This window comes from Canis lupus, chromosome 4 (genome assembly GCF_048164855.1).
Source record: "Canis lupus baileyi chromosome 4, mCanLup2.hap1, whole genome shotgun sequence".
In the NCBI taxonomy this organism is placed as follows: domain Eukaryota; kingdom Metazoa; phylum Chordata; class Mammalia; order Carnivora; family Canidae; genus Canis; species Canis lupus.
The window spans coordinates 13,688,014-13,715,470 of NC_132841.1; the positions used below are offsets into that span (position 1 = coordinate 13,688,014).

A 27,457-nucleotide genomic window follows, 5' to 3' on the forward strand; every position below is an offset into this window, starting at 1 on the left:
GTTTTCACCCAAGAGTTACTGCTCCTACGTTATTTCCATATTTTGTAGACTATGGTCTGATGGTATGGTATCTAACTGATGAGGTGCCTGCACAGGAACCCAGTGAAAAACCATGCACCAAATTGCTTAAGTAAAAATACCCTGATTTAAAGGCACTATCAGCACGAGAGAATTTTCTAATCTAGCCAGCTTTTCCAGAAGTGCTGCTTTTACAGATCACCAGTGCCTTTTCTTGTTGCATACATACATCACCTGCTTTTTTTTTTTTTTTAAAGTAGGCTCCATGCTGGCAGCCCAACACAGGGCTTGAACTCGAGGCCCTGAGATCAAGACTTGAGCCAAAATCGAGTCGGATGCTTGGCCAACTGAGCTACCCTGGGGCCCCTACATTGCCAGTTTAAGATTTTATTTATTTATTTGATCAGGGGAATGGCAGAGGGAGAAGGAGAAGCAGGCTCCCCACTGAGCAAGAGGCTCGACAGACAACGATGATGTGGGACCATGGAATCATGACCAGAGCCCAAGGTAGATGCTTAACCAACTGAGCCACTCAGGCGCTTCCATTGCCTGCTTTCTAATCAGAAATTCGAGAGTAAAGTCTTCATCTGAAAATAAATTAAGTCATGAGAGATGGAGTAATCTCAGAATTTAGCATTTTGGAAGAAAGAGAGTACTCTGTATCTCAGAGTGCTTAATGAAACTTCTATGGCTTTGGTCAGTTGCCTTTCTTGCTTTTCTTTCTGTTTTTAAATTGTCCTTAGCTTTTTCTTTTCTTTGTTGCGCTGCTTCTTCCTTACTTATACATATAACACAAACACATTCTCCTTGGATAACTTTTAACTCTATGTTTCTTATGCAATGGTCATATTCTTTTAGAAAAGAGGACTTATTGATACTTGTCTAGTAGTGTCCAATTAGGATATTTGATTAAAGAAATACCCAATTAAGAGAAAGCCTGGTAAATCTTTAGCTTGCAGAAAAGCATTCAATTCAGAAATGCTGCACTCATAAAATATTTCCCAAACTCAGGATTCATTTCATTTTATCCTCTGACTGGTAGAAGTGAATGTCACAGTGATGAAATTCAACCATACAGTGAAAGCAAGTGTGAAAAAAATTCTTAGAAACATTGGATTCTTGCTTTTGAATCTCCATAAAGAAAATACTTGAGTTACCTTGAAACCAGTAGGATTTATGCTTTTTTATCCTTTCTATAATGCCAGTATAGAATCTTGAAATCTTTGATGATTTGCCAGGCATTGCCGTGGGAGAAACTTAGACCAGTGCTTTCTTTAGGTAAGACTCCACTCGTACGCATTATGTAACCTGTGCCATGATCTGCACCACTCATTTCTGAAAGGTGTGGGAAGATGTTGGAAATCTCACTGTCTTTTCTCAATTATTTTCTATAGTTGTCAACCCCCTTCCATGGAGTTACAGGGAATATGCCTCTCAGAAGAGTGCCCCTATGACATCTCATCGGATGTCAATCTCGGTCCAGAGATTGTTCACAGATTTTCCCAAATGCTTTCTTAGACCTGCCTCTAAAGAAAAGATTGATCTTCATGATCTTCATGAACTACAATGCAATCTTTCACTAATTTCTGCCAGAATTGTCCAAAACCAAGATTATAATAAGCCCATTAGGCTATGGACACCATTTGTATTTTTTTCCAATGCTCTACTGTATCTAGTGATATAACTGTATTATCCAAGAGGAAAGAGCCAGATCTCACATCTACATGGTGGCATTGGAAACTCTGCTGACAGTATAGAAAACAGAGAGGACAGTCATTCAAGGTGCCTTGTTATGGAAGCACACGGATCCCCCATGACCAGCACCTCTAAAGTTTTGATAGTTTTCAGAAAAAGCTATGAAAATCACACACACGACATTTTGGTAGTCCTTAAAAAAAAGGAGGCATTTTATAGCTAAACAATTTTATTGGCTTTTTGTGAAATAAAAAACACGAAACAAACCACCATAGTTAAAGGCCATAATCAGCATCAACCAAATGAACCAGCCACTTGGTTACAGTAGCTGATAACAAACACTAGTGGATATTATTGCTTATACCCCAGGTTCATTTATGTGTCCATTATGTTTTGGCAAGATTACAATCACATGGGAACTTTGGTTGTATAAATTCAACTCTGACCACTCACTAAAAACTCAACTTCTATCATTTTAGGATGGGATATATGTCAATTCTTCCTGAGTCTTGACATTTATCCTCTCATTCTGTCTCCTTTCTCCTCCTGTTAATGATTTACAACACTACGGACCAAAACTTAAGGTAGATGCATTTACAACCATCCATTTCTACTCTACTGCCCTCTCCTTTGCCATGAGGCGGTGATGCATTTCTGAGCCTCTCCAAAATCTTGGATCTGGTGTGTATCCACTGCCAGTAATAAATGTCCATCTGTAATCTGGATAGATTTTCAAATGCGTATGGTTGTCAATAGTGGGGTTTGGACTCAACTGTCTCTTTTCCAACTTTCGAAAGCTAGAAAAAAAAAATCAACAGCCTTTAGCATCCTCTGTTGACCTCCCAACAAAATCAGCCCCAGCCCCCACCACACCACATCCCACAGCAGGTATGGAGCTGTGGCCTTAAAATGCCCCGTATGAGTGCTGTAGCATTTTAATGTGTAGAGAAGCAACGGCTGCCTGCTTCTCTGAAGCTCCCCTGCTCAATACTTTCCATTTTAACACTGAAAACTCAGAACAACAAAGGGTCAAGACTAACAATAGCACCATTTCCTAGACTCTTGGAATAAGGTTCCTGTCTGCGTTGGAGAATGCAGGGACCCCAGACGACCCAGCCTCCAGCATTACGCCTTCACAGGCCCCGCTGACCTTTGGCAGGGGTGGGTGGTCTGCCTCAGCCTGCTTCTACAGTGGCATGAATTTTCCCTGGGAAGAGTTAAAAATGCGTGTCTTACAAAGTGAAGTTGGCTGCAGGTAAGAGACCTGAGAAGCCTGTTTCCGTGGGTGAGATGTGACAAGCCTGCCGACGATTGGGACAAAGTCTGGGGATCCCTTCCCTTGCCCATCTCAGTTCAAGTCATTGAAGAATCTGCACGCAGAAGCATGGCAAGACCCAGGGACACCAGGAGACGCAAAGCCTCACACAGCCACTCAGACACTGGTGCTCTGAGGGCGTCTCGTGTGTTCGGGTCCCCCGGTGGGTTTGCCCTGGATACTGCTGGGATTTAATAAGCCCTTCTAATGATTATAAAGATTATCCTTTTGAATCTGGACATTTTAAACAACAGAAGACTTGATATCACTATATTTTACATGGCACATATAACCATATAATTACTAGCACTTACACGGCAAATATTGTAAATACACAGTCTTGGAGCTGACTTGGTAATTACGCCAGTGTTATTCGGCAGAACAAAGATTAAACACTCTCTAACTTGCGCTTGGGGGAATTTCATTCCAACCCTGCACTTCACAACGAGAGGATAACCCTCTCATTATGTAATAATGCCTGGTGGTCATGTGGGCAAAGAGAATCACAGGGCGACTTCATGGTTAATTTGTGGCCTGTAAAATAAAGTAATACACAGTATTTTCATTTCAACAAAATACAAGAGACCATATAAAAATATTTTCCAATTTGGAATTTGAAACATGAAAGCTGGATTTTTTTTTGTCTTCCTTTGTATAAAAAGAAACGAAGTGACAGACTAAAGTTTATTAAGCCTTCTAACAAAAAACATACATATAAGTTTAAGGAATGCCGTGAGTGTCAGCTTCCCTTTTTTGTCCAGGCTCATAGATGGGGAGCTTGTGCTTTGATCCCAACAAGGAGAAATGCACGAAAGTGGAGGAAGATCAGTGCCTGAAACCTGAACTACAATTTATCTCTAATAATAAGACTAATTTTACAGTAGTGCTTTTAACAAGTGGTGCGTCAGATTACTCATTTTTATCTCTTCCTCCTCAGGCGACTGCTGGAGACGAATTCCAGAAGCACCACTTTCGTCTTGAGTGATGTTTGTTTAGTGCAATGTCTTCCTTCTCCCGTTCTCTTTTCACTCGCTGGTAGTGGTCTTCTTCCTTCAGGTACCACACGGGGGGCCAGCGGTGCCGCTCAAAGTACTCCTGGTTGTCTGGTGAAGGAAAGATGCAGATGGTAACACCCGTCATTCGTGGATTGCTTCTACATTCTAGGTTCTGTGCCCAGCTGCTTCTCGTATCTGCTCTTGGGCACCCTGTCCCGACAACCCAGCGTGGAGGGATTAGGGTAGGGGTAGGACCATTTGCAGATTGCAAGGCTCCAGTTTCGAGAGTTAGAATCACTTGCTAGGAGTAGCTGTGCACAGAGCACCTGAGCCCACGACCACTCGATTTCAGAGTGTGAGCTTGCCCTCGGCATGCCTCCTCGGATAAGGGTGAGCCCAGTGTGCCCTGTGGCAGGGAAGCCTGAACCCCACTCCACCCAATCCTCCAGCTATGAAGCTCTTCAAAAAGAGAACCCCAAACCCACAATTCTTTGGGTCATGCCTAGGCGTGTGACCACGAGCCTATTTTCCCTGAGCTGCCTGCTGCCCACAGACCTGCTCAAGGGCACAGAGGGTCAATGCTTCGTCCAGAGGCCATGAGAACAGGACAGCTGGGAACCCACAGTCTCACCTGCGGACTTCGATTTGATCTCCTTGCGGAACTTGGAACAAACACTGTTGTAGTTGGTGCAGATGTGGTGCAAACACCAGGCGGCCAACTGGTGGGCGTTGTGGAACTACAGGGAAGTGACCAAAAGGGAGTCAGACTCCTGCTTTCTAAAGGGGGGCCACCGAGAAACAGTAAGCCACCGTTGGGGTGACAGAGATAAAGCGCCCGCGTGACTGATTCCATCAACCTCTTGTTTTGACTACACTGTTTTGACTTTGGCTGTGGCCCTGACACCAGCCAAAAATAGCGTTTGGCACACTTCTTCCTTACCCCTGTGACAGGTGCACCCAAAATACTCACTGTATCAAATCAGGAGCTGAAAGCACTCCTTGCCTCCCAGCCTCCCCCTGCACTGGCCCACTAGTGATAAATGACCGTGGCCTTTGGAAGGTGCCAGCCGGCAGCAGAGCAGCGACACTGACTCTGGTTAAGGGAGCCTCAGCCACAGAGCACTCCGTGTCGCATGTCAGAGCTTGGCTTGCGGGGGCCAAGGATCTGAAAGAGGAGACTGCGGACCGTATGACCGTCCACGTACCTGTCCTTCGGTTACATAAGAGCGGGCGGTGTGGGCAGGGGTGGCAGGGACCCGACGCTCCACAACATCTCCTTTCTGAGCAGATGCTTGGGGAGGTGGCAGCTGAGGCAGCCGTGACCAAAACAGACTTGGTGCTCAAAATTCAACAGTCACGTCCCATTCCTCCCCAAATTTGGCAAGTCTTCCCCCACCCCACACTCTGTCCTGTCCTTCTCAGACATCCATTCAGTGTGTTGGTCCTGAGGTTTCTTTGATCAGGTGGAATCCTGATAGCTCACAGGCTGCTTCCTCTGGGGCCCAAATCTCTGCTGAACAAAGGCCCATATAAAAGCTGAAGTCCTCAGAAAATAACTCAAGAAGCTCTGAGAATTGCAACCTCGACATTATAGACAATTTTTGCTGATCCTTTCAATCTCTCTCTTTCTCTCTCCTTTAAAGAGTTTATTTACTCATGAGAAGTGTTTCTTCAGAGAGAGGCAGAGACATAGGCAGAGGGAGAAGCAGTCTCCCCATGAGGAGCTCAATGTGGGACTTGATACCAGGACCCCAGGATCATGACCTGAGCCAAAGGCAGCTACTCAACCACTGAGCCACCCAGGTGCCCCACTTCCAATTTCTCTTGATATCAGATTTCTTTCTGAAAGTAAGATTAGGGCATTGGTGTCCTGGAGTTGGCTTGTACCTGCCCAAGAGAGTCAACTGTGCACCCATCTTCCCTACTCTGAGGTCAGCAATTTCATGATGTTAAAACTGGTCAGACAGGGGTATTTATACCATGAAACTGGAAAATGCAACAGATCAGGGTGCCACTGTCCCCAACCTGATTGTTAACTAAGCCCAGCATGCCACTAGGCTAAGGTCTAATGAATGAGCTAAGACATGGGAGGCTCCATCTTAAACTCTTCCTGCCAAGGCTTGTCAGGGCAGGGACCCAGAGCAAACAGACACAACTGCAAATCATTGCCTCAAGTAGACTGGCCATATATGCAATTCTGGGTCATTTGCTTTTCTCCAGGAGGAATAGTTACTGGAGAGAGCACAAGTCATGAACTGGGCCCCAGACCTGTTTTGAAATACCTCAAATTCCAAATGTGGACAACCAGCTTTGATGGGGCCTTTTGCTGATCCTACTGCAATAGGTGTTCTTTGTTGTTGGTTTTCACTGTAACCTCTCTTAAGGTGTTTTTCACACTAGATTTTAATAATGTTTGTTTCTATTTCTCTCACTATCTATGATTGCCCCAAGGGCAGAGAATCTGCCATTTATAACCATGTGTCCTTTTGTCTAGCACGGTGCTGGATGTGTGGGGAGAAAACCACAAATACTTGTTGCACAGTAAGTCAAAAAGAGCAGGTTGCTATAAAGTCCTCTTCAGCCTTTTCCCCTTTTGAATCCGAGCCATTCCTATGGCCATGGGTGGAATGGCAACAGGGCCTACTACTTGCCTCCCTCCTCTCTCTGGAACTGAGAAAGATCCATTTAAATCACCAGATCTAAGACTTAGTAAACCACAGCCCTCGCAGAGAGAGAGAACAAAGACAAACCCAGTGGGCTGGAGAGAGAACTGAAGAATTTTTTTCTTCATTCCTTCAGGGTGTCACCTCATTGTCAAGGAGTCTATGTCAGGGACGAAGTAAGCATCCTGCACCCATGAGACGGCTTCTACTCTTCCCTGCTCTTTCTTGAACATTCTCTCCCACTTGATTCTCAAAATAATCTGTAAGGTTGACAGGACCTGGGTTATCATCTCCATTCTCTACAGCTAAGGAAGCTGCGGCAGAGCTTAGCTTTGTGCCTTGAGTAAAGTTATTCGTGACAATGCTGAGGCTGGATCTTGGGGCCTCTCTGGAACAGTGCAAGGGTGTGCCGCGATTATGGAATCACAATATTGATATTAACAAATACTGATTTTGGAAAAGCCCAAGAGAGCTGCAGTGAGATGGAGGGTATTACAGAGCTTCATGGAGTTCTAGAAACTGTCTGATCTTGGCCAATATGTGTCCAAGAATTCAAACAAGGAGAGACAAAACCTTCCCCTATCATGCCCCACATTGTTCTCCCACATGTGAAGCTGGTGCCTCGGGGGACAATGGGGCTGGCGTGGGGTAGGGTCCTTGTTGTTTTCTCAAACGAAGCCCAGCAGGGTGAATGGTGCATGAAACGTGAAACTCTCAGATCTTCTCAGTGTACACAGGGCCCTCTGTGACTCAGTGGTGACATCTTTATTTAGACAGATGCAACAGCGGAATGTTTTATCAGCATTAAATGAACTGGTTGAACACATTTAAAAGGTGAAAGGCAAATTGTTACAGACCTGGGCCAATTCCAAATACGAGAGCACTTCCCCATCAATGCCCACACCACTCATCGCAGCCTTGGTCAGCTCCTGAACAGCATACTGCTCTAGGGAAGAGAGAGAGAAGAGGAGAAAGTTGAACCATATCCTTGTAAGCCAGACCTCTCACCTAGAGAGTCTGGTCTGGAACCACCTAAGAGGGGAGGAATACGGGAGCCAGCTCTGGCCGCCATCTGAACTGAACTCAGAGCCCATTGTGATGGGTGGCCTTTCAGCATGGAAAGTTCTGGCCGCTGGCCATTGAACCAATGACTCTGGGACACTTGTTCACACTTTTGAAATAGCCAGAGCCCTCTAGATCTTTACTGTCTAGTACAGGAGCTATAGACCACATGAGCTGATTGAAACTTCACTTAAAATTAAATAAAATTAAAAATTCATGCCCTCAGCCACATTAGTCACACTGAAGTGCTCAACAGTCTCATGTGTATTGGGCAACACAGACACAGAACATTTCCATCATTGCAGAAAGTTCTATTGGATGGTGCTGCTCCAGACCGCCAGTGCCTAGAGTCCTCGAAATTCCTTAGTCTCTTCTTGTTTGACAGTTTGCCCACTCATCACTCCAATTCTCAATAATCTCTGACAGTGGAAGGACTGAGTAACAGATGAATGAATCCATATGGAGAATTACAATTGTGAATACAGATGTCTTTCTCAACAGCTGCAGATGGGTAACATATTGTTCAGCCTCTTAGATTCTAGAAACTGGGGGGAACTTCAACCAGAAGTAACAAAAATCTAGTTGGGAGGGCCACTTCTGCCTGGGAGCTGTGTCCAAGGCTCCTAAGCTGAACTTAAATTATGGTTCTGAGACTGAGTGGTCTCTTGCCTCTGTGTGGGCCATCCCCGCTTCTAGGATTGACATCTGTGGGTACAGGCTAGGCCCACATTCCTACCTCCTTGAGGTCAAGGCACTCTTTTCACCTCTAGCATTGTATCTGTTGTTCTAATCCAGTACATTGTCCCAGTCCTGCTGACCTTCTTCTGGTCTACGCACCTGCTAGTCAACACGCCTCTATCTGGTCAATACGATATCTAGATTTAATGGTTTCTTTGGCACAGCTTTCTTCAGCTGGATTGACAAAGAACTATTTGGAACCACATTTTCCAAAGAAGTCATTGGGCTTCTTAATTTTAGGTAACAACTTTTCTTGTTATTCATTTAACACTTTGGCTTGCAAAAAAGATTTTTAAAAACTATGTTCTGGGCAGCCCCGGTGGCGCAGCGGTTTAGCGCTGCCTGCAGCCCGGGGTGTGATCCTGGAGACCCCGGATCGAGTCCTGCATCGGGCTCCCTACATGGTGCCTACTTCTCCCTCTGCCTGGGTCTCTGCCTCTCTCTCTCTAGCTGTGTCTCTATGAATAAATAAATAAAATCTTAAAAAAAAAAAAACTATGTTCTGATTAAAAACTATGTCCTGAATACTCTATACTTACCAAACACTATAAATAATTAAAGGGATCAGCTTAGGCAGCTGCATATTCATCACAGTAGTAACAATAGCACTTAATAACAAAAGGAAACATACATAGAGGTCTGCAGGTGACAAAAGAACCTCTCCTTGGTTCAGTTCCTTTCACGAAGTCAGTCTCATGTTTTTATCACCATATTTAATATTTAAACAAAAATGGCACTGAGTTCAATCACAAACCTTGTTCAACAGATTTGGCTCCAAATTGTTTCTATTAAAAAAAATCAAATTCATCCTCTCAAAGGATAAATACTTGTACAAGCTGGATAGACCAATGGATCAGAACCCATACTTCTGAAAAAAGGAACTGCCCATCGCGGCCTCTTAGAGTTAACATTTAAAAAGCTGTTTACTCTTCTGGATCTGTGACTTCGGGTGTTTTGGTTAGTAGCATTTTTAAAAAAGTCCATAGCAATGCTTCAATGATCTCTTTCTATCCAATGGGGGAAGTGGTAAGGCAAGAAGAGGACTTTGAGCTCCAGTTGGATGAGTGTAGTAGAAACCTGGAGTCCAGAGAAATACCTTTTTTTCTAAAGACACTGCCAAAAGGTCAAGTGCAGATATGACCAGTTGGGTTTGTTCAAACATTCATTTTCATTTACTTAATGATTCAACAGTTACTTATTGGGAAGCTAATATGCTCAGACACTTTTCCGTGTGCTGGGGACAGGTAGGCCAATGCACAAAACTGGCACTACTTTTGCTTTCACGGTTAACAGGGGTCAGAAAATGCAGTGACAAACACCCAGATTGCTAACTGACCCCTCTGGTAAATGAAGGTGAAGTTTTATATTTAAGAAAAAAGTATGTGAATACACATATCCTATTTAGACCTGCTTCAGCTTAACCACTGAACAAATCCAGAAATGATGCATAAGATTTTGGGAAGTGAAGCCAAGTCCCCCTTTTTTCTGTCTCCCAAAATGCTCTTGACAATGTCAGAACATTTTCTAAAATAGCTTTAAAAAAACCACTTACATAATGCTTACTAGGTGCCAGACACTGTTCTGAGAACTTTATATATATCTTAACTCCTTAATCTTTGTAACAACTCTACGGTAGAATAACATGATCCCCATTCTAAAGAGAGAGAGCAGAGACAGAGTGGTTAAGTGTGAAGTCATCCAGCCAGTAAATGGTGGAGTTGGGATGTGAACCTGAGCAATCTGGTTCTGTAGCCTATATTCTTAACCACTGCCTCCTACTGTGTCTTTCTTGAAGACTGGGTCCGAGCACACATTATGGGGATAATATGGACATAATAGTTTTATTTTAAATTCCATGGCCCACAAATGAGGCAGAGTGCATAGACAGAGCATGGGTCTCAAGGGCAGGGGTCATGCATTATTCATCGTGATAACTGCATACTCCTACAGGGCCTACCACAAAGTAGCTGCTTAAGAAATATTTGTGGAACTGAATTGGGTTGTCTGATACATTTGATCAATTCATATCACCCTGCACAAGACATCCTCTATTGGGTGATAAAAATAGTTTTTTATTTCCTGGAAATGTTATTTTTGTTTAAATGTGATTTTGATAAATTTGACAGTCAGGCAGTGCATGGTTCTGAGTCGTCAGACTTACCTGCAAGGGCAACCAAGTGTGGCAGGCAAAATCTGTTTGCCAAGGCAATTAATTCCAGTGGGTCCAGGTCCAAGTTAGGTGACAACTGCTTGGTATAAAGATAATCCAATACTGCTTGCATTGACATCTTGTTTATGTTCGGGAGATATACCTGAAATGTTATTTGAAAAGCTAAGTTCTGCAGAAGAAAGCAGTGGGTACATTTTCAAGCTATACTGCTTATAAATATCCCAACCGTACGATTTGATATTGGCAAGTCTGGGACACCTGCTTTGAGGCTGCACGTAGAAGTCATTCGCTATTTACTGCTTTAAACATAACCATTTGATTTGTAGATGACAAAAGAGTGGGGCTGCCTGACAAAGCCTGATTTGGAATTTTTAAATGGCTATTTGGACTTATAAATCAGACAAATGGGCTGTAAATGTATGATGACATTATGGGCTCTCCTTGCCAAGTACCTTCTAATATTCTATTGTGGGGAAAGAAATCTCCTGGGCAACATGACAGGTGTTGGGGGGAGCTGCAAACCCCACTGTTGCTGACACACGATAGAGCCCTGCTCTCTAAGATGTCAAAACAGAGGATGAGCAACCACCTCAGTTGCCACACTGACTGGCTTGATTCCAACGTTCTATCGATATATGCAAACACAAGATACACACTTCATTATTTTTCCTATGGTTGTGCCATAGATTCCAAATTTTTGGAATATTATCAGGTTATCAGTAGATTCTGAGAATCCAAAGAAATCTTTACCTGTGGGGGAACAGTTGGTTGGGTATGATAAACTCTCCTTTATAGGATTTACCTAATCTTGAGACCTCCTGAGCACTTGTAGTTCTTGCCAATATTGATACATGCTGGAGTTCCCTAGAGCCAGGGATGGATCAATGAGGATGTATACAGATTAGCAGCACACGGACTCAAACTAACCCCACAAGATGGGCCCTTGTATAGTACAGAACAGTATCGTTGCCATTGACTACTGGGATGATGATGGTGATACGGTAACCTGAATGGAAGGCCTATATACGAGGTACTGTGCTAAGCTTCCCACACACATTATCTAATCTGATCCTTACATTCTCCCTAAGAGGAAAAACTATTATATTTGCCATTTTACACATAAGGAAATTGAGATTCATGGAGGGTAAGTCCCATGTTCAAGGTCATAGAGCCAGTAAGTGGCTGGGATTTGGACCTAAGGAGTATAATTCTAAGGTCTATGCTCAGAATCGCTGTGCAATACAAGAAACCCTTCATGGCAAGGAAGCAGAGGTTTGGGTCACAGTACGATAAAGTACCATATTTCACTAACAGTTTTTAAGAATTAGATTTCTAAGTTCAAAAGAATGAACAGTTATTAACTTCCTATTTCTGGTACTTAATAAACCTCCATACACCATATAAAGATAATAATCTATGTATTATATTTGATTATATCTGTATCACACATGATTACATCTATATTATATATCTAATCTTTCTCATTACATATATATTACCTTCACAATCTACATGGGGCTCATGGCCAAGGCATTCTAGTGTCATGGTTCCAGAATCATTTAAGCTATAACAATCTGTATCATCCTCTTGCACAGCCACCAGCCACCTCAGAAAGAATATCCTTTCTTTTTTTAAAAAAAGATTTTATTTATTTATTCATGAGAGAGAGAGAGAGAGAGAGAGAGAGAGAGAGAGACATAGGCAGAAGGAGAAGCAGGCTCTATGCAGGGAGCCCGATATGGGACTCAATTCCGGGACTCCGGCATCATGACCTGAACCAAAGGCAGACACTCAACTGCTAAGCCACCCAGGTGACCCAGAATATCCTTTCAGATAGAGATTTCTATTAATGTATCAAAGGGAAGGCCTCCAAACCATCCTAGAAATAGTAAGAAAATCACATACCCACCTCCTTTCAGACATAGTCAATGAAAACAATTATGATTTGGTAAATAAGCTGCATGGGTTATTACCATCAAGGATTTAACAACTGTCATCATTTCAAGTTTCTAGCATGACCTTGACAATAGACAGAACTTGGCAAGTAGAAACTCTTACTGATATTATTTTAAAATAAAGAAGCCATAGTAGTATAATTAATTGCTAATCCAGTGAATCTAATATCAGTTATACTTGCGTATATGCTTACATACACATAGATTTATCTTATACAGATCATGATTGAGTTAGTAAAATTTTCTAGATAATTGGAGGTTAAGTTCTGAAACTTCAAAATTTGGAACATTTTGATAGTGAAAGTATATATATTTTACAAAGTTGTAAGTGCTAGTGATCATAAATATAAAATATCCCAGAGCTTTCTGTGAACACCTGCTCTCTCAGCTATGGGGATATCTGCTGTTTTGGAAAATAATGGCTTGGCTGACAAGGCCAGAGGCTGGTGCAGGCCCAGGGGCTTGTCACTAAAATGAGTGTGACCTTTGGCAAATCATTTACTCTCCCTGACCCTCAGTGTCTTCATCTGTTAAATGGTGTGTGCGGTGGGGGATTTGGAAGAGGTGATACCTACAGCCTTTTCTTCTTCACTAAGACTCTGGAGTTTGAAGATATTAGCATTTTTTGGTAAGAGTATGTTCTAAGTCATGGTAAAATGAACATCCTAAGTGAAAAGAAATGATTTCTGGCAGCAAAATGACAGACTCCTGTAAGCAGCCTTGCCCCAATACTTCTAATGTCTTTGGAGTGTTCTGATGTTTGTAATCCTTCATGACTTACTCTTTCCACGTTGTATAACATGATGCTAACAGTTTTTTGAAGGACAGCTTTCTTGGGTAAATAATGCTAGGGGACCTTTACAGTGAATGAGAATAAATTAATACCACATTCAGAACCTGCACCTTTTCTCTCATTTTCTTTTTAAAGTCTGTTTCTGTGATTTCAATGTTATGTATAACAATGGAGAGACGTTTCATAGAACTTTGAAAAATAATATAAATAAAGCTACATAAGAGATAGAATTAAGAATTGGCATCCTACCTGCTGGATCGAGCTTAAAAGAAAAGTCAGCAAGAGAATATAATGCTATCCTAAACAACGTTCCATATTCCAGTTTCGTTGGTTTAAAATTTTAATTGTGAAGATCAGCTCAGACTATTAGGCTTATAATTAGAGACGGTCTCATAGAGAATGAGAAAGTATTTCAGATCCAGAGCATTGCTTACTACAACCCAGGCATGCATTTTTAATGAACCACTTGCTGAGTACCTCTGGGGAGAGAATTATGCTTACTGCTACATTAAAAGTAATGAGAAAAATATAAGTAAGATACAATGGCTTCTTAAATGACAAAAAAATGTTAAAGTAACATCAATGTATATTTTATTCCTTTTTTAGATATGCATGAGAGTTCTATTAATGCAAAAAAAAAAGGGCTGAATTTTGAGGGGAAGTCAGATTTTCACAGGACTGTAAAGAGTTAACAGATGCCCTAGAAAGGACAGATCCCAAGTGCCAATACAAGCCGTTTCAGTCATGGAATATTTACTGAGCATTTAACTGATGTTCCTCCCCACCCCCCATGACCCCTCTAACCACACTTTGCTAGTTTAGGAAGGGAACTGGGGGCTTTTTAACTTTGGGTTTTCAGAGGACAAAGATTTTTAATCCCTCATGGAAAGAATTTAACAAGAATTCTTCAGGACAACAGTCACCAATATTTCTTGAGCTTTGTATGTTCCAAGCAGCAAATTCTATGTTTACACATGTACTCTCATGACTTATCTGCCCTTTGAAGAAGGTTCTCTCATTATCCCCATGTTACAGAGGAAGGACACAAGGTTGGAGAGGATCAGTTGCTTGCTCAAGGTCAAGCCGAGACTAGGGTTCATAACAACATAACCCTTATAGTCTACATGGGAAATCCAGAGAAGGGGCAGGCAGGGGCACACATGTCAACAGCTCATGGCATTCTTGATACATTGGCTAAAGGAATTTGGCATAGACCTTTGGTTGCTTGGGTTCCATGGTCTCTGTCTTCTAAGCTGGGTAGAACCTCTCCATACCCATGAAGCCTTAGCTACAGTTCTAATGCCCTAGCCTTTCTAGGAGGGAGTGCTAAACAGGTGGCCTCTCCAGGAGAGGCTGTTAACCATATATGTGTGCATTCACATTCGCTGCCAAGTTTTTGTTTTGGTCACCTCTCCTGCACATTTTAATCTGGAGACGATTACGGTCCATTCTGGGAAGGGATAAAGGGGATTAGCATTTGTGAGGTCAGCTCTGACAGTGTCCCTTTGTGCCTGGGTTCCTGACCTTGATCAACTTCTCTGCTGGTTAACGGCAGAGCACTTGCTGCACAATGAGCACACATTTCAGTGAGCTGGAAAAATAAGGGAAGCAAGCTTCCAGGCCCTTTATCTCTGGAGATTACTCAAGTAAGTGAAATGCCATTTGGATGAAGTTTTATTAGTCAGTGGCTTCCCCAAAATTTCTCGGAAGTAAGAGTGAAAGAGTAATAACACTACTAACATCAAAATAAGACGAATGGAGGCTACATTTACTTAATGCTCATGGGGTGATTTGCAAGTATTGACCTTTACACCTCACTACCACACTGTGGGTTATTATCATGCTTTCCAGATAGGCAGACTGGAGCTCAGAAATGTGGTTGCTTGCCCAAGACCACACAGCTTGGAAGTGGAGGAGTTGGGACTTGAGCCCCACATCCTTCACTGGGCAGCTTCCACTGTGTAGGCAGCTGTAGTCTCAGTGACACGGCGGCGCTGAAACCCGTCTGATGGCACAGGAAAGAATTCGTTAGTTACAGCAGAGAACCTCCTGATTCATAAAGGCTGGTAGACACCAAGAGAGGTCATAGGAATAATTCTAACACTTTTTGCCTCACACAGCAGCCAGCCTTTTGGTGGGGGTTGGTTTAGGAGCAGCTGCAGTTTGTTCTGGAAGCAGGAGGTGGCCTAGTGACCTGCTCTGCCCCAGCCTTCCCTGCTTGTGATTCTGCTTCCCTACTTGGGGATGCAAATGCAGGCTCCTGGGTCACAATGGGAGTGCTCAGATTTCTGGTGTGAGTGCCCCTTTCGAAAAGTTAGCTATTGTTTTCTTTATTTCTTTTAAAAGTGTGGAGAGATGCTGAGATATGCAAAACAAAGCTCTTAGGACAATAAACTTGATGGGGTGTCCCCGTGTTTTTTTAAAAAAAGATGGTTAAAAAATACTTTCGAAACTGAACAAAAATGCTTGCTCTTCTAGACTAAAGTTAGAAGTGCTTGATTGGAATTTATCTTTCTTTTCCAACCGAGTTTGTAAAAAAGATGAACATGTAGGGTCTTCAAGATACTGCTCACTCTGCTCTAAGAATATCCTTCCTCTGGAGACAGGGCCAGTGTCGGAGAAGTGGCTCAGTGGCTTCCACTAGACTTAAGAGAGGAGTGTTCAGAGGAGTGATCATTTGCTCCATCACTGTTTCCTTCCAGGTAACAAACCCTTGGAGGAGGCAAGTCAGGGCAGAGCCTCAGTGGGTGTTATAGCTCAAGGAGACCATCAGCGCGTCCCTGTCCCTGACCGGGCAGGGCAGAGGAGAAGACTGCGGCCAAGGATGTGGCTTCTTAAGGTCGTTGTCTGGGCAGGGGCTCAGCTGAGCCCAGGACTCCCATGATTGAAGAAGCTTCTGGAAGACAGATTCTGCCCCTATTGTATATGATTTTGATAGTATCTCGCTTGGTGACATTTGTTAAAAGGTAGAGCTGATCCTGTTTTACAAATGAAAGCGGTGAGCAACAGTCAACAGCTCCTTGTAACTGCAAAATTAAGAGGCACTTGATGGGATGAGCACGGGGTGATATGCTATATGTTGGCAAATTGAACTCCAATAAAAAAAAAAAAAAGAGGCTAACTGACACTTCAACACTGCCTAAGGAACTCGTTCATGGAAACAGTTGAAGAACTGAAGTCATCTGGTTAATTAAACACACACATGTTCATGAAGATACCACTTAGGCTTTTCAGAAGGCACATACCTCGCTGTTGGCGCTTTCCACAAATGAGCCCCCAAACATGGCAGCCATCCACCTGCAGCTACAGATCAGCAACGGTTTGTGGGCGCTGATGGCTCCATCATCCAACCTAAATGTCACATCTGCCCAAGGATTGAGGAAACAGAACCGTGAGCCAGCTCCGCTGAGTCTGCCTTGTTCATCAACCTACATCTCCTGCTCCTCTCTTCCGTATCTTTCCTTCGTGATTTTGTATCAACCTCCACCTCTGGAACTGCCAATTCCTTCTATGCCATCCAAGGATCAAGGGGTAAACATTTAAAATTGCACCTAAGATCCCAGCACAAATTCTCTGAACCATACAGTAACACAAAGGAAAGGAATATTTTTCTTTCTCCATACTCTGAAAAATTTCAAACATAATAAAAACAGTGGAAGAAATAGTACATTGTTAATATTTTGCCTCATTTGCTTTAGCTTTATGTGTATGTGCGCATTTGTGTGTAGATAGTGAATACGTGTGCATATGTATATATACATGTATATTTGGATATATATATTTATTTGTGTAGACATTTTTTAACAGCATTACACTTCAAACTATCAAGTTTTCTAAAAATAAGAGCATTCTTCTAGATAATCATTATCACGTCTAAGAAAATTAGCAATGATTCCCTAATATCATCCAATATCTAGTTCATATTCAAAATTTTCCAGTTATCTCTAAATTGTATTTAGTTTTTTTTTTTTTTTTTTAAATAGACAATCCACTTGAAGCTCCACACTGTATTTGGTCATTATGCCTTTGCATTAAGGGGACTGTGATTCAATTCATTTCCCTTAAGGTCCATTGTTTAATTTACTGCAGGTTTGTAACACTGCTTTTCATTAGCTTTCAGGATGGCTTCTGTTTCATGATGGTCAACGTTTCAAGTAAATATTATTTATAAGCTTTAAAATTATTGAACAGACTCAGTAACTGATGACTAAATGTATAGTACTAAATGTGTATTATGACAGGCATTATGAAAGATAAGGGATGAAAGAGAAGTGTCCGCATAAGGAAAAGTCAGAAAGTTAAATTTTTACAATGAAACACACACACACACACACGCACACACACACACACACACACACACAAAGGCAATTTCAGAAGTTAGTAAAAGTCTGTAAAGCAATTATGTGAAGATGCTGTGGGCAGTGGACAACATCGTTATCAAGGACAAAGAAGAGGAGAGGAAAATATAGAAGAGCAGGGTAAGGGAGTGTGGGAAAGAAAAGGAGGGGAGGTGGACAGATGAGGCACTCCCGATAGCAGGAGAGTTGCCAAAATCACTTCAAGGATTTCCAGGCCAAAGGGTCAGTGGAGAGAGTAGACTTGGTCAGGGAAAGGACCCTGAAGGGGAATTGTGAGCATCAAGCCAACTGGCTCTGGTGCTGGCTCTGGCTCAGGGGTCGTGTGGCCTAGCTATGAGAAGCACTGGTGCTTTAGAGGGGAGCTTGCCTGCAAATCCTGGCTCTACCGTTTACTACCTATATAACCCGGGGCAAGTTACCTAATCTCTCTGTCCTTCAGTTTCCCCATCTGCAAAATGGAAAAACATCTAGCTCTTAAATCTGATGAGAATTAAATAGGTGGATATGTGCAAGCTAGAGGGGTACATGAAAAAAATAAGGATTTATACATGTTAGTGATGGTTATTCTGTCCCCTACTCGTGTATGGCTAATGTTTGATGAAACAAGACCAAAGGGATCGATGCCTTTACCATTGGACCCACTTACCTGAGAATGTCCCTTTGCTGAGACACTCTTTTATCCGATTGGCCTTCCTGACGTGAAATGCTTTGGTAATCTCCTGGTTCATGAAGGCTTCCTTGTTCATGATGTTTTCCACCATCATCCTCAGATCAAACATCTCTAGAAGCTCTGCAATCTGAGCCAGGCCCACCAAATCCTTCTCCTTCTCATCCAGTTGTCCTGTATAAAGGAACTGGAGCAGGGTCCGAAAAGGGCCTGGCTGGACGGATGAGTCCATTCTGACCACGGTGATGGGGCTCAGCCGCTTGGAGACAGGATTGACTTGCATCTCCTTGTGCATGTCAAGGAACCCCTTGCTCCAGCCTGACAAAGTCTGCATCTCTGGAATTGAGCTCTCAGCTTCCAGCCCCAGACTCTCCTGTTGGGACAGGCTCTGGCTCGAGGACTTCCACTGACTGGTCTGAAGTGTCCTTGGGGCACCTTCCTCCCTTTCCTCATCCGGGTTAAGGCTCAATGCCTGCCCCTGGAAATCCCGGCTCTTCTTCTCTTTCTCACCAGCTCCTTCACTCGAATTTGGGGTTTCTTCACATTCCATTAAAAAAAGATCATAAAATTTGGAAGAGGAGGTAGCGAGGTAAATTCGATGTGCAAAGATGTGCTCCTGGTCCTGAAGGATGAACAGGACATCGGCACACAGAGGATTGTCCAGTAAACAGGCAGCTTCGCTCATCCCCGTGGAGGGACATTCTGGAACTTTGATGACTGGTGGAGGGGCTTTTGGAGGTAGGAATGGTGCCTGAAGTAAAGGTTTCTGAACTTTCTTTAGGTGAGATTTCCAGAACTGCAGGTGTCGGCGAGAAATCAGCGCTGCTCGGATTGCATTGTCAAACACATCCTTGATGCCGAACTGGTCAAATACGCTTGTCTCATAGTATGGTATGCCGAGTTCCTTGGCAACCTCTCGGCCTTTTTCTGGGGGCAGAATATCCCCTCTCTTTATGGGCCTAGAATAGAGGATTTAAAAAATTATAATCAGCCTCATTTTATTTTATTGTATTTTTTTTTGTGGGTGGAGGTGCACCGTTCCGGGAAGTACTGCAATACCAGGTCGATGTGCGGAGTGGATGGAGCAAGCTCCTATTCCATCTCCCTGCTCCAAAAATCCATTTAATATGTTGTCCTCGGATAGAGGATGTATCAGATACTAAACTGATAAGAACAGATACTACACTTGATCTTAGCCAAAAGGCCGGGAATCAATAATCAGCCTCATCTTAGGGAAAAAATGGCAATGAGGGCCTATCAAAGTACCTGATTGAACTGTACCTTTAAAGTCCTAAGCATAGTTTAAAAAATTTTTATTTGAAGATTTTTATTTATTTATTTGAGAGAGAGAGATGGAGTACGAGCTGGGTGGGGAGGAGCAGAGGGAGAAGCGCACCCCCCATGAGAGGGGAGGCTCCATCCCAGGACCCCGGGATCATGACCTGAGTTGAAGGCAGGTGTTTTACCAACTAAGCCACCAGGTGCCCCTCTATGCAGGCTTTTAAAAAGGCTCTTGAAAAACCTATCAACCTTAAGTCTTCCAAATCTAAAGGATTTCGGCCAGCAGGAAAAGAATGCTTTCAGCAGTAACTACAATAACTGAAGTATCAGCCATTTACTAGCTATATGGTCCTGGGCACGTTACTTAAACTCTTTAAGCCTCAGTTTTCCTATCTGCAAAATAGGAATAATAATAAATATCCACATTTTAAAGGGCTCCTGGGTAGTTGAAATGAGACAATATGCTTAGCATGGTACCTGGCCCACAGTAAGCAGCTAACAAATATCAGCCGTTCCCACAATTACCACCATCACCACCTTCATCTTTGTCACCAACACCTTATGCTTACATTTTGCTTTATAACTTTGTGACGAATCCATATGCTTTTTCTCATTTGAGCCTCACAATAATCCTACAGGTGTGATTTTTCATTCCACCTTTGGAAGAAACTGAGGGGGTTTAAAAGGCTTGCCTGAGGTTACATTTGCAAGTTGCGGAGAGGCCTGTCAAGCAATTAGGGTCTAGAATCCCTTAGTTCTAGACTGGTTAAATGGTCCACATCCAACAGCCCATTAGGTCCCTTCCATCACATCTGTGAGCCTCCTTTCACATCTAACTGCTTCTCTTCTCTTCCATGTCTGCAGTCTTACCCTCATCCTCTTTTGCTTGGACTAGTGCATTAGCCTATCTGTCTTCAGACTCTGCACATTTTAGCTCACAGAGCTCACTGCTGCATGGAAAATCCTTACATAACACAAGTATGACTTTAGGCTGGGATTCTTTTTAAAGATTTCCTCTGGATCCACAAAGCCCATGGAACAGTCTATGGCCTTTAGGCCGGTACACAAGGCCCATTACAATCTAATCAAACCCAAGGAGGCCAAACCTTTGGATGCAGTGTAAGCAGAAGAGTGCCATGACTATAGTGTAACATGGTAAAAGACAGGTTCTGGAATATAAACAAGATGTGTCCAGACACACTCTGGATTCTGGAAGACGCAGAGGTGACAATCCATTCTGTAGATTAGCTCTGAGATTTCATAAGGAGGCGGTATTTGAGCTAAGCCTTGAAGAGTTTCACCACTTAGTGATTTTCAAGTCAGTCCCAGGAACCAGGAGCACAAAATGCCCGGAAGAGCCAATCTGGAAGTTCAGCCTTTCTCTCTGCACACCCATCTGCTTTTTCCTTGCCTTCCCTCCAGGTCTCCAAGTACAAATTCTAACCAGTCTTATATTTCTCCTAAGACCAGTCTTCCAGAGCCCTAACTCTCCTCCAGCTTTCCACATGCCTGTGGTTGTGAGGCCCCACTATCTTAGCCTATTCTTTCCCACAGAAAGTTCTGGATGCCAGGGCAGTCTCTCTTTCACCATGAGCCTCCCTGTGTGGCTTCTAATATGCAATGCCTAGTCTACACATTTAATAGGACTGTGAAAATTCAGTTTTCAGAGTTTTCAGAAAATTTATCTGAAATGCATCAAGAACATCAGAAATTGTCAAAAGAAAGTACCATTTGCTTTTGCTGTGAGTGTAAAAAGCTGTCTCTACGAAATTTTTGTAATAAGCCTATTAGGCAAACATCAAAGGAAGGTATTAATATCAACATTTTTGGGAAACCCATGCTCTTCAGCAAAAAATTTAGTAAAACATAAAATATATATAAAACTATTTTTTATGAAGGGAATATGGAGGGGGTATGGGATTTTTTTAAAAAGATTTTATTTATTTATTCATGAGAAACAGAGAGACAGAGAGGCAGAGACATAGGCAGAGGGAGAAGTAAGCTCCGTGTGGGGACCCTGATGTGGGACTCAATCCCTGAATTCCAAGATCACAACGTAAGCCAAAGGCAGACGCTCAACCACTGAGCCACCCAGGCATGCTGGGGGCACAGGTTTTTAAAAACTCTTATTTCCCCCTCAAATTGGTACCCACATTTTCTACAGAGTCAAACAAATCCTTAAAGGTGATTTTTAAACTTGTGACCCTTTAAAAACATAACTAATAGAGACATTTATAAAACAGTGTTGCTGTTTTGCAACTATGGGTCCATAGGATTTTTAAAAACTAGACACTGGGGTTTTGGGAATGAAATATTCTCAGAGGTTGGACTGAGGAAAATGAGATGACTAGGATGTGTTTATTTGTATGAACCTGATATTGCTGGGGCCAGGAACTGTGGCTAACGCATCCCAAATGTTCATTAACTTTATTATAATAATCATAATTTCAAGAATGACATTATAAGGAGTAACCAATATTTTGTTCAGTGTTTTACAAATTTCAAGGCACTTCTATTCATACCATGTCACAGTGGAGGAATTCGCTTCCAGCACTGGCCAACCATTTTACAAAAATGGGTTCCTTACCTAAGAGGGGATGGGACAGCTAGCATGAAAAGGGTCAGGATTAACAAGCACATGGCTGATTGATGGGATCCCAGAACCACTGAAGAGCACAACCTGAGGCTACAGAGACATCTGTTACCTCAGAATTTGAATTTGGCGAGCACAGCAAAATACTGAGTCCCTTGGCTTACCTCGCTAAAGGGCGTCTGGCTCGATTAACAGCTTCAAGATCAGCATAGCGGAGATCTAGCTGGCAGCCAACTAGAACAACAGGTGTGCGAGGGCAAAAGTGCTTGATTTCTTGATACCACATGGTTTTCACATGATTTAGGGAATTGGGATTAGCGATCGAAAAACAGAGGACCACAACGTCAGACCTAAAAGGAAATCACAAAAGAAGCTGGATTGCCTTAAAACTTTTTTTTTCTTTTATCATTATGGTTCCTCCCCTCCCCCATCCATCTAAGGCTATACCATGTCACAAGAAACAAAACAAAACAAAACAAAACAAAACAAAACACGGGTATTAAAATACATCTCGGAGTCATGCAAACAGCCTGAGAAGCCCCCACATTCCAGCACCAACACAGCCTGAATTTGTTTTCAAACTGCACTGCAGAACACCTATGTATTGAAGTTTCCAATGATGTTATTTTACAAGATAGATGATTACCCAAACTTGATTCAGTCCTGAAGCCACAACATGCTGAACTATTTCTGTTTGTCACAAGAAATAGTTTCAAGATAAAGTAAAACAATAAAACTACCTTTTATCAGTTTAAACGTAAAGGCAATGATGACTCAAACCCAATGAGATAAAGCAAACAGTTTAAACATTACTGAAAACATAACAAGTATTTGCTGTACAGGGTCAGCAAATACACAGAAGGATTTCTGCCCTTCTTCCCACTTCAGTATACATGTAGAGAGCACAACCACTTATCTGTTTCTGAAAAGAAAATGTCCTGAATTTGCAGGGATTTTGACTCTCTACTAGGTAGATGGCAAGAAGGTCGTATTTAACAGAAAGCCAGCAAGAGTCAGGTGGATGACTAATAAGAGAATGTTGGAAGCAGATTTCTCAAATGTTACATATGACACACAGCAGGTAAGTGGAGAAAAGAAAAAAGTACTTTATAGTCAATTTTGACATAAGGATCTTCTATTTTTATATAGTAACTTACCATTCTAGAAGCCAAAGAACCGTTTTACAAAACAGTTGTTCAATTATGGTGTTTGACAGCTGCTAAACGGTATCTTTAATAAGAATTACAAGCCAATCATTCTAGGTCAAAATATGCTGAATGGTGACTTTGAAAACATTGAGGCAGAAGAACATAAAGAATAGGAAAAATTATGCCCAAGGATTCAAGACTATCTTACAGCTAAATTCAGAAATAAACTCTTACAATATTATTAGATGTTAATTTATTGCCTTTATTATTTATGTAATGAGAAGAATCAAGTCGATGAATCAAAACACCTTCTTTTTAAATCATTAATGAGCTTTCCCCCCTACATATCAATGAAGACAAACAAATATATCCAGGCAACCATAAAATTTCTAAAAATAATCATTTGCAATGCAGAAAACTGCAGGGTGCTTACATTAAATGTAATTCACAAGTTGAATCTTTAAATTTATATCCCAGAAAAACTGCACCAGACCACAGCAAATAGAGGGGAAAATCCTGAGATTAAGATATTTACAAATTATAAAAGAGGACCTAGGACTCAGAGTAGATGAATGTATTAATCTGCATGTTTAGAATGTCCTTGAAATAGATATTATCAGAGATTCGTAGACACTGGAAAATAGATTATGTGTAAAAATATGCATAAATATATAAATGAAAGGGAAGCATGTCTTGTCTTCGGGATTCTGATTTAGTTAGTGGAATATTCTGTGCACAGCCTTACTTCTAATCAGCATAAATAACGGTACCCAGGAAAGCCAAGAATGCTTTGAATTTTACATTTTTTAGGAGCTGAGTTTTCTATTATTCATAATCCTATTTATATAGGATATCTGATGCAGCTCCGCTCTAAGCTTCATCCTGATCATAAAACAAAGCCACCATGAATTTTGGCACAGTGAGATTAACATGGCAATCTGTGAGGTTCAATATTATAGAGAAAGAATTGAGGAAATGTATCCAGCACGTAAATGTGGGATAGCATGTATATGCATAAAATTGTTCTAATTGGTGCCTATTTCCATATTGAAGCACATGGCTATAAAGGAAATATTCTCAGAGCTTAATTTATATGACAGACATGTAGCTAAATGTCAATTCTGTTATCTAATTTTATGATACAGCATGTGAGGTTTTGAAATCAGAGCTGGCTCGGTTGCCAAGGTTACCGTGATAACACTCATGCCACTGAACACATACTAGTTACTATTCAGCTGACCTGTAAACAAGTACAGACAGGACCTTGGGGGTTGGAAAAAATGGAATCTCTTGATGGTAGTAGCATAATGCCATCACACAATACAGGTCCGGAGGGCCCAACCTCTAACTGTGTCGCATCAATATCTCAATGCATGAAATGCTGTTGGAAAACTAGAAAAATAATTCAGTGTTCTGTAAATATTTTGCCTCAAAAGGATGACAGTTAAAGAAAGAGAAGAGGCTGTATTGAGAGCAATACTACCTCTGAGGCTAGAATAACGTATTGAGTCAAAATTCTATTTGTATTTTCCTTTTATTAATGCTCATTTAGGGGCTCTGAGAGTGCCTCTCCATTGGTTTACACTGAAAGCAGCTAAAAATTAAGATCATATTTGACCTCCCAACTTGCTTCACTGTCTTCGGTTTAACCTTGTTGGTCTAAATACAAATGCAAGTGAAGGAAACATGATATACAAATTATGGAGAATCCCATTTTTCGGTCCTACCCTAAAAATATAGTACTCTAACCCTGATTCTAACCAAAAGGCTGGGAATCAATGGATGTAGTGACGGATGCTGTTTTGATACATTTCTCCTTATCCCAATATTCTTTTCTAATCCCTAATTCTCCACACAGCAGGATCCTCTGCAATATAAACACCTTTACAATCAAGTGACTATTCTGAGAACGCCCTGTATTCCCTCTCGATTTTGAGCTGCCTTTTTTTTTTTTTTCTATCTAGTCAAGGAAGGCACAAGACCTGCAGCTAAGAATATCTCCGGCTCTAGGCAGAATTCCAAGGAACTAGAGATATTAAATAACTTTTAATCAAAACATTCATTCCTGTGTGGAGACTGTTCAGTGTCTGACACAAGCTCGTGTTTAAAAATGCCATTCCTATGAAAGATAAAAAGGAAAAGGCAGGTTCTAGCATTTCCACTTCTGTGGCTCTGTTACATTTTTTTTTTTTTTTTTTTACTCTGAAGAGTTGAGTTTAAAAATAATTGGGAGGGGGAGGTGTGATGAGGTCGTTCTCACATACTATGCAGCAGGGTTAGCCTAGAAATGACCTCAGGGTTCCTATTTCAGCTGTAAAAAGAATCTGGTAGGGTTTAAATGGCGTCCTACAGCTATTTGGAGTAGAAAGAACAGGAATTTGAGAATGCAGAAGCAAAGCACAGAGTGGTCGAAACTCTGAACGCCAGAACTTAGAATATTGAGAAGGGGTAGGAAGAGGTTTAGATTTTTTTTTTTTTTTTTGGACCTGGAGAAGTGGCTTTTTAAAACAAAGCCAGGATTACAAAGGATTTATGAGTGCAAGGTCTCAGTTGCTTGCCTATGGAATGTTTATTTTGGGGAGAAAAATGTAATTTCTTTTCCTTAAGGGGAAGATATTAATATAAACATTTCTCCAGAGTACAAACACATCAAATAATGCCAGTGGAGTAATATTTTGAGTAGTTGAGTCAAAAAGAATCCACGGTCAATCTCTGTGTTGAAACAATTGGGAATCTCACTTCACAGAGAGGTGGGAGGTGGGGAGGGGATCAGAGAGAGCCCAAGTCCTCCCAAAATGCTGGAGTTGATAAAGCCAACCTCAGCTGTATTAGTTTTTCTTTAGATATTAAACAAATAAGACAGCATGTTTTTTTCAGTTATCTTTCAAGGAGACCACGGACCAAAGATAGCATGTAAAAAAATTGCAAAGATATTTGGATAGTATAAGGAGTGTGTGCAAAGTTGGGGACAATCTTTGTTGAAGGATGAAAGAAAAAAAGATCTAAAAACAGTGCATCTTACCCACATATCTTAGCTCAAGCAAGACTTGAAACAGCAAAAGCCATACAAGTTCCCAAGGCCTCTGTAATGTCAACAGTGAAATAGAGCCAACCAACATGGTGGGGAATGGTCAGAGGAGCAACCAGAAGGTAGACTGCTTTTCTGACGTGAAATACCAAATTCATCCTTTGAAGAAGTGGTTGAAAAGGGTAGAGGGTAATTGTGACACTGCGTTGTTAAGAATGGACTTCCCAAGTTCTTTCCTGTCACAGAAGTGCCCTCATCCTCCTTGGTTTATCTCGCCTTTTCTAGTGCCATCCACCCTGCCACCTCTTGGTTAATCTTGTCTTTCCTAGTGCCATTCATCCTGTTACCACTGCCCAGCTAAGGAGCTGCGTGAGGGTCTTGCATTTCCTTTACCTGAGAGCCCAACACTAGGCAAATCTCATGAACCCTAGTGAAGGTTCGTGGTTCCAGCTGGTCCTCCAGATAGCTGTGAGTGGGACTGCTGAATGCCCTTCTGCCATGGGCCAATTCTTGCTTTGTCTCTTGCTGACTAACACTTGGTGACCCATAGTAAACCAACGGTTTCATTGTCTTAAGTTTCACTTGGAAGTATCTCCTTATTAACATACTCTTTAAAGCCTTTTGTTCTATGGTAGGATCCTATCTCTTTACACATCAGTACTGCCTACCACTTCATTTTTTTAGTAGAGACTCCTATATCCTTCATACTGGTAGAGATCATGATCACATTTTTTGAAGATTTTATTTATTTATTCATGAGCAACACACACACAGAGAAAGAGAGAGGCAGAGACACAGGCAGAGGGAGAAGCAGGCTCCATGCAGGGAGCCCGATGTGGGACTCAATCCCGGGTCTCCAGGATCACACCCTGGGTTGAATGCGGCACTAAACCGCTGAGCCACCTGGACTGCCCAAACCGCTGAGCCACTCGGGCTGCCCTCATGATCACATTTTAATGGGCTTCTTTCCTTTGTCAG

General features: G+C 41.9%; 1 protein-coding gene, 1 long non-coding RNA gene and 1 other non-coding gene across 7 annotated transcripts in view; 1 reads left to right on the plus strand and 2 right to left on the minus strand.

The window, feature by feature from the left end:
* Window positions 1-1,924: 1,924 nt before the first annotated feature.
* RHOBTB1 (Rho related BTB domain containing 1) overlaps window positions 1,925-27,457 on the minus strand; it is a 117,684-nt gene continuing 92,151 nt past the window's right edge. For all 5 annotated transcript variants that reach the window (XM_072823206.1, XM_072823205.1, XM_072823203.1 and 2 more), the window contains 7 exons: window positions 22,468-22,653; window positions 18,409-19,388; window positions 16,650-16,768; window positions 10,648-10,798; window positions 7,544-7,632; window positions 4,655-4,760; window positions 1,925-4,131 (listed from right to left, as the gene is read on the minus strand). In XM_072823206.1, the coding sequence (XP_072679307.1) occupies window positions 3,962-4,131; window positions 4,655-4,760; window positions 7,544-7,632; window positions 10,648-10,798; window positions 16,650-16,768; window positions 18,409-19,388; window positions 22,468-22,653 (1,801 nt within the window). In that variant the 3' untranslated portion in view covers window positions 1,925-3,961. The remainder of the gene's footprint in view (window positions 4,132-4,654; window positions 4,761-7,543; window positions 7,633-10,647; window positions 10,799-16,649; window positions 16,769-18,408; window positions 19,389-22,467; window positions 22,654-27,457) is intronic.
* On the plus strand, window positions 14,830-17,068 carry LOC140631875 (uncharacterized). Its single transcript, XR_012029394.1, has 2 exons — window positions 14,830-15,050; window positions 16,107-17,068. It is a non-coding gene; the product is annotated as an uncharacterized lncRNA (long non-coding RNA).
* LOC140632816 (U2 spliceosomal RNA) lies at window positions 19,455-19,645 on the minus strand. Its single transcript, XR_012030500.1, has one exon. It is a non-coding gene; the product is annotated as a U2 spliceosomal RNA (small nuclear RNA).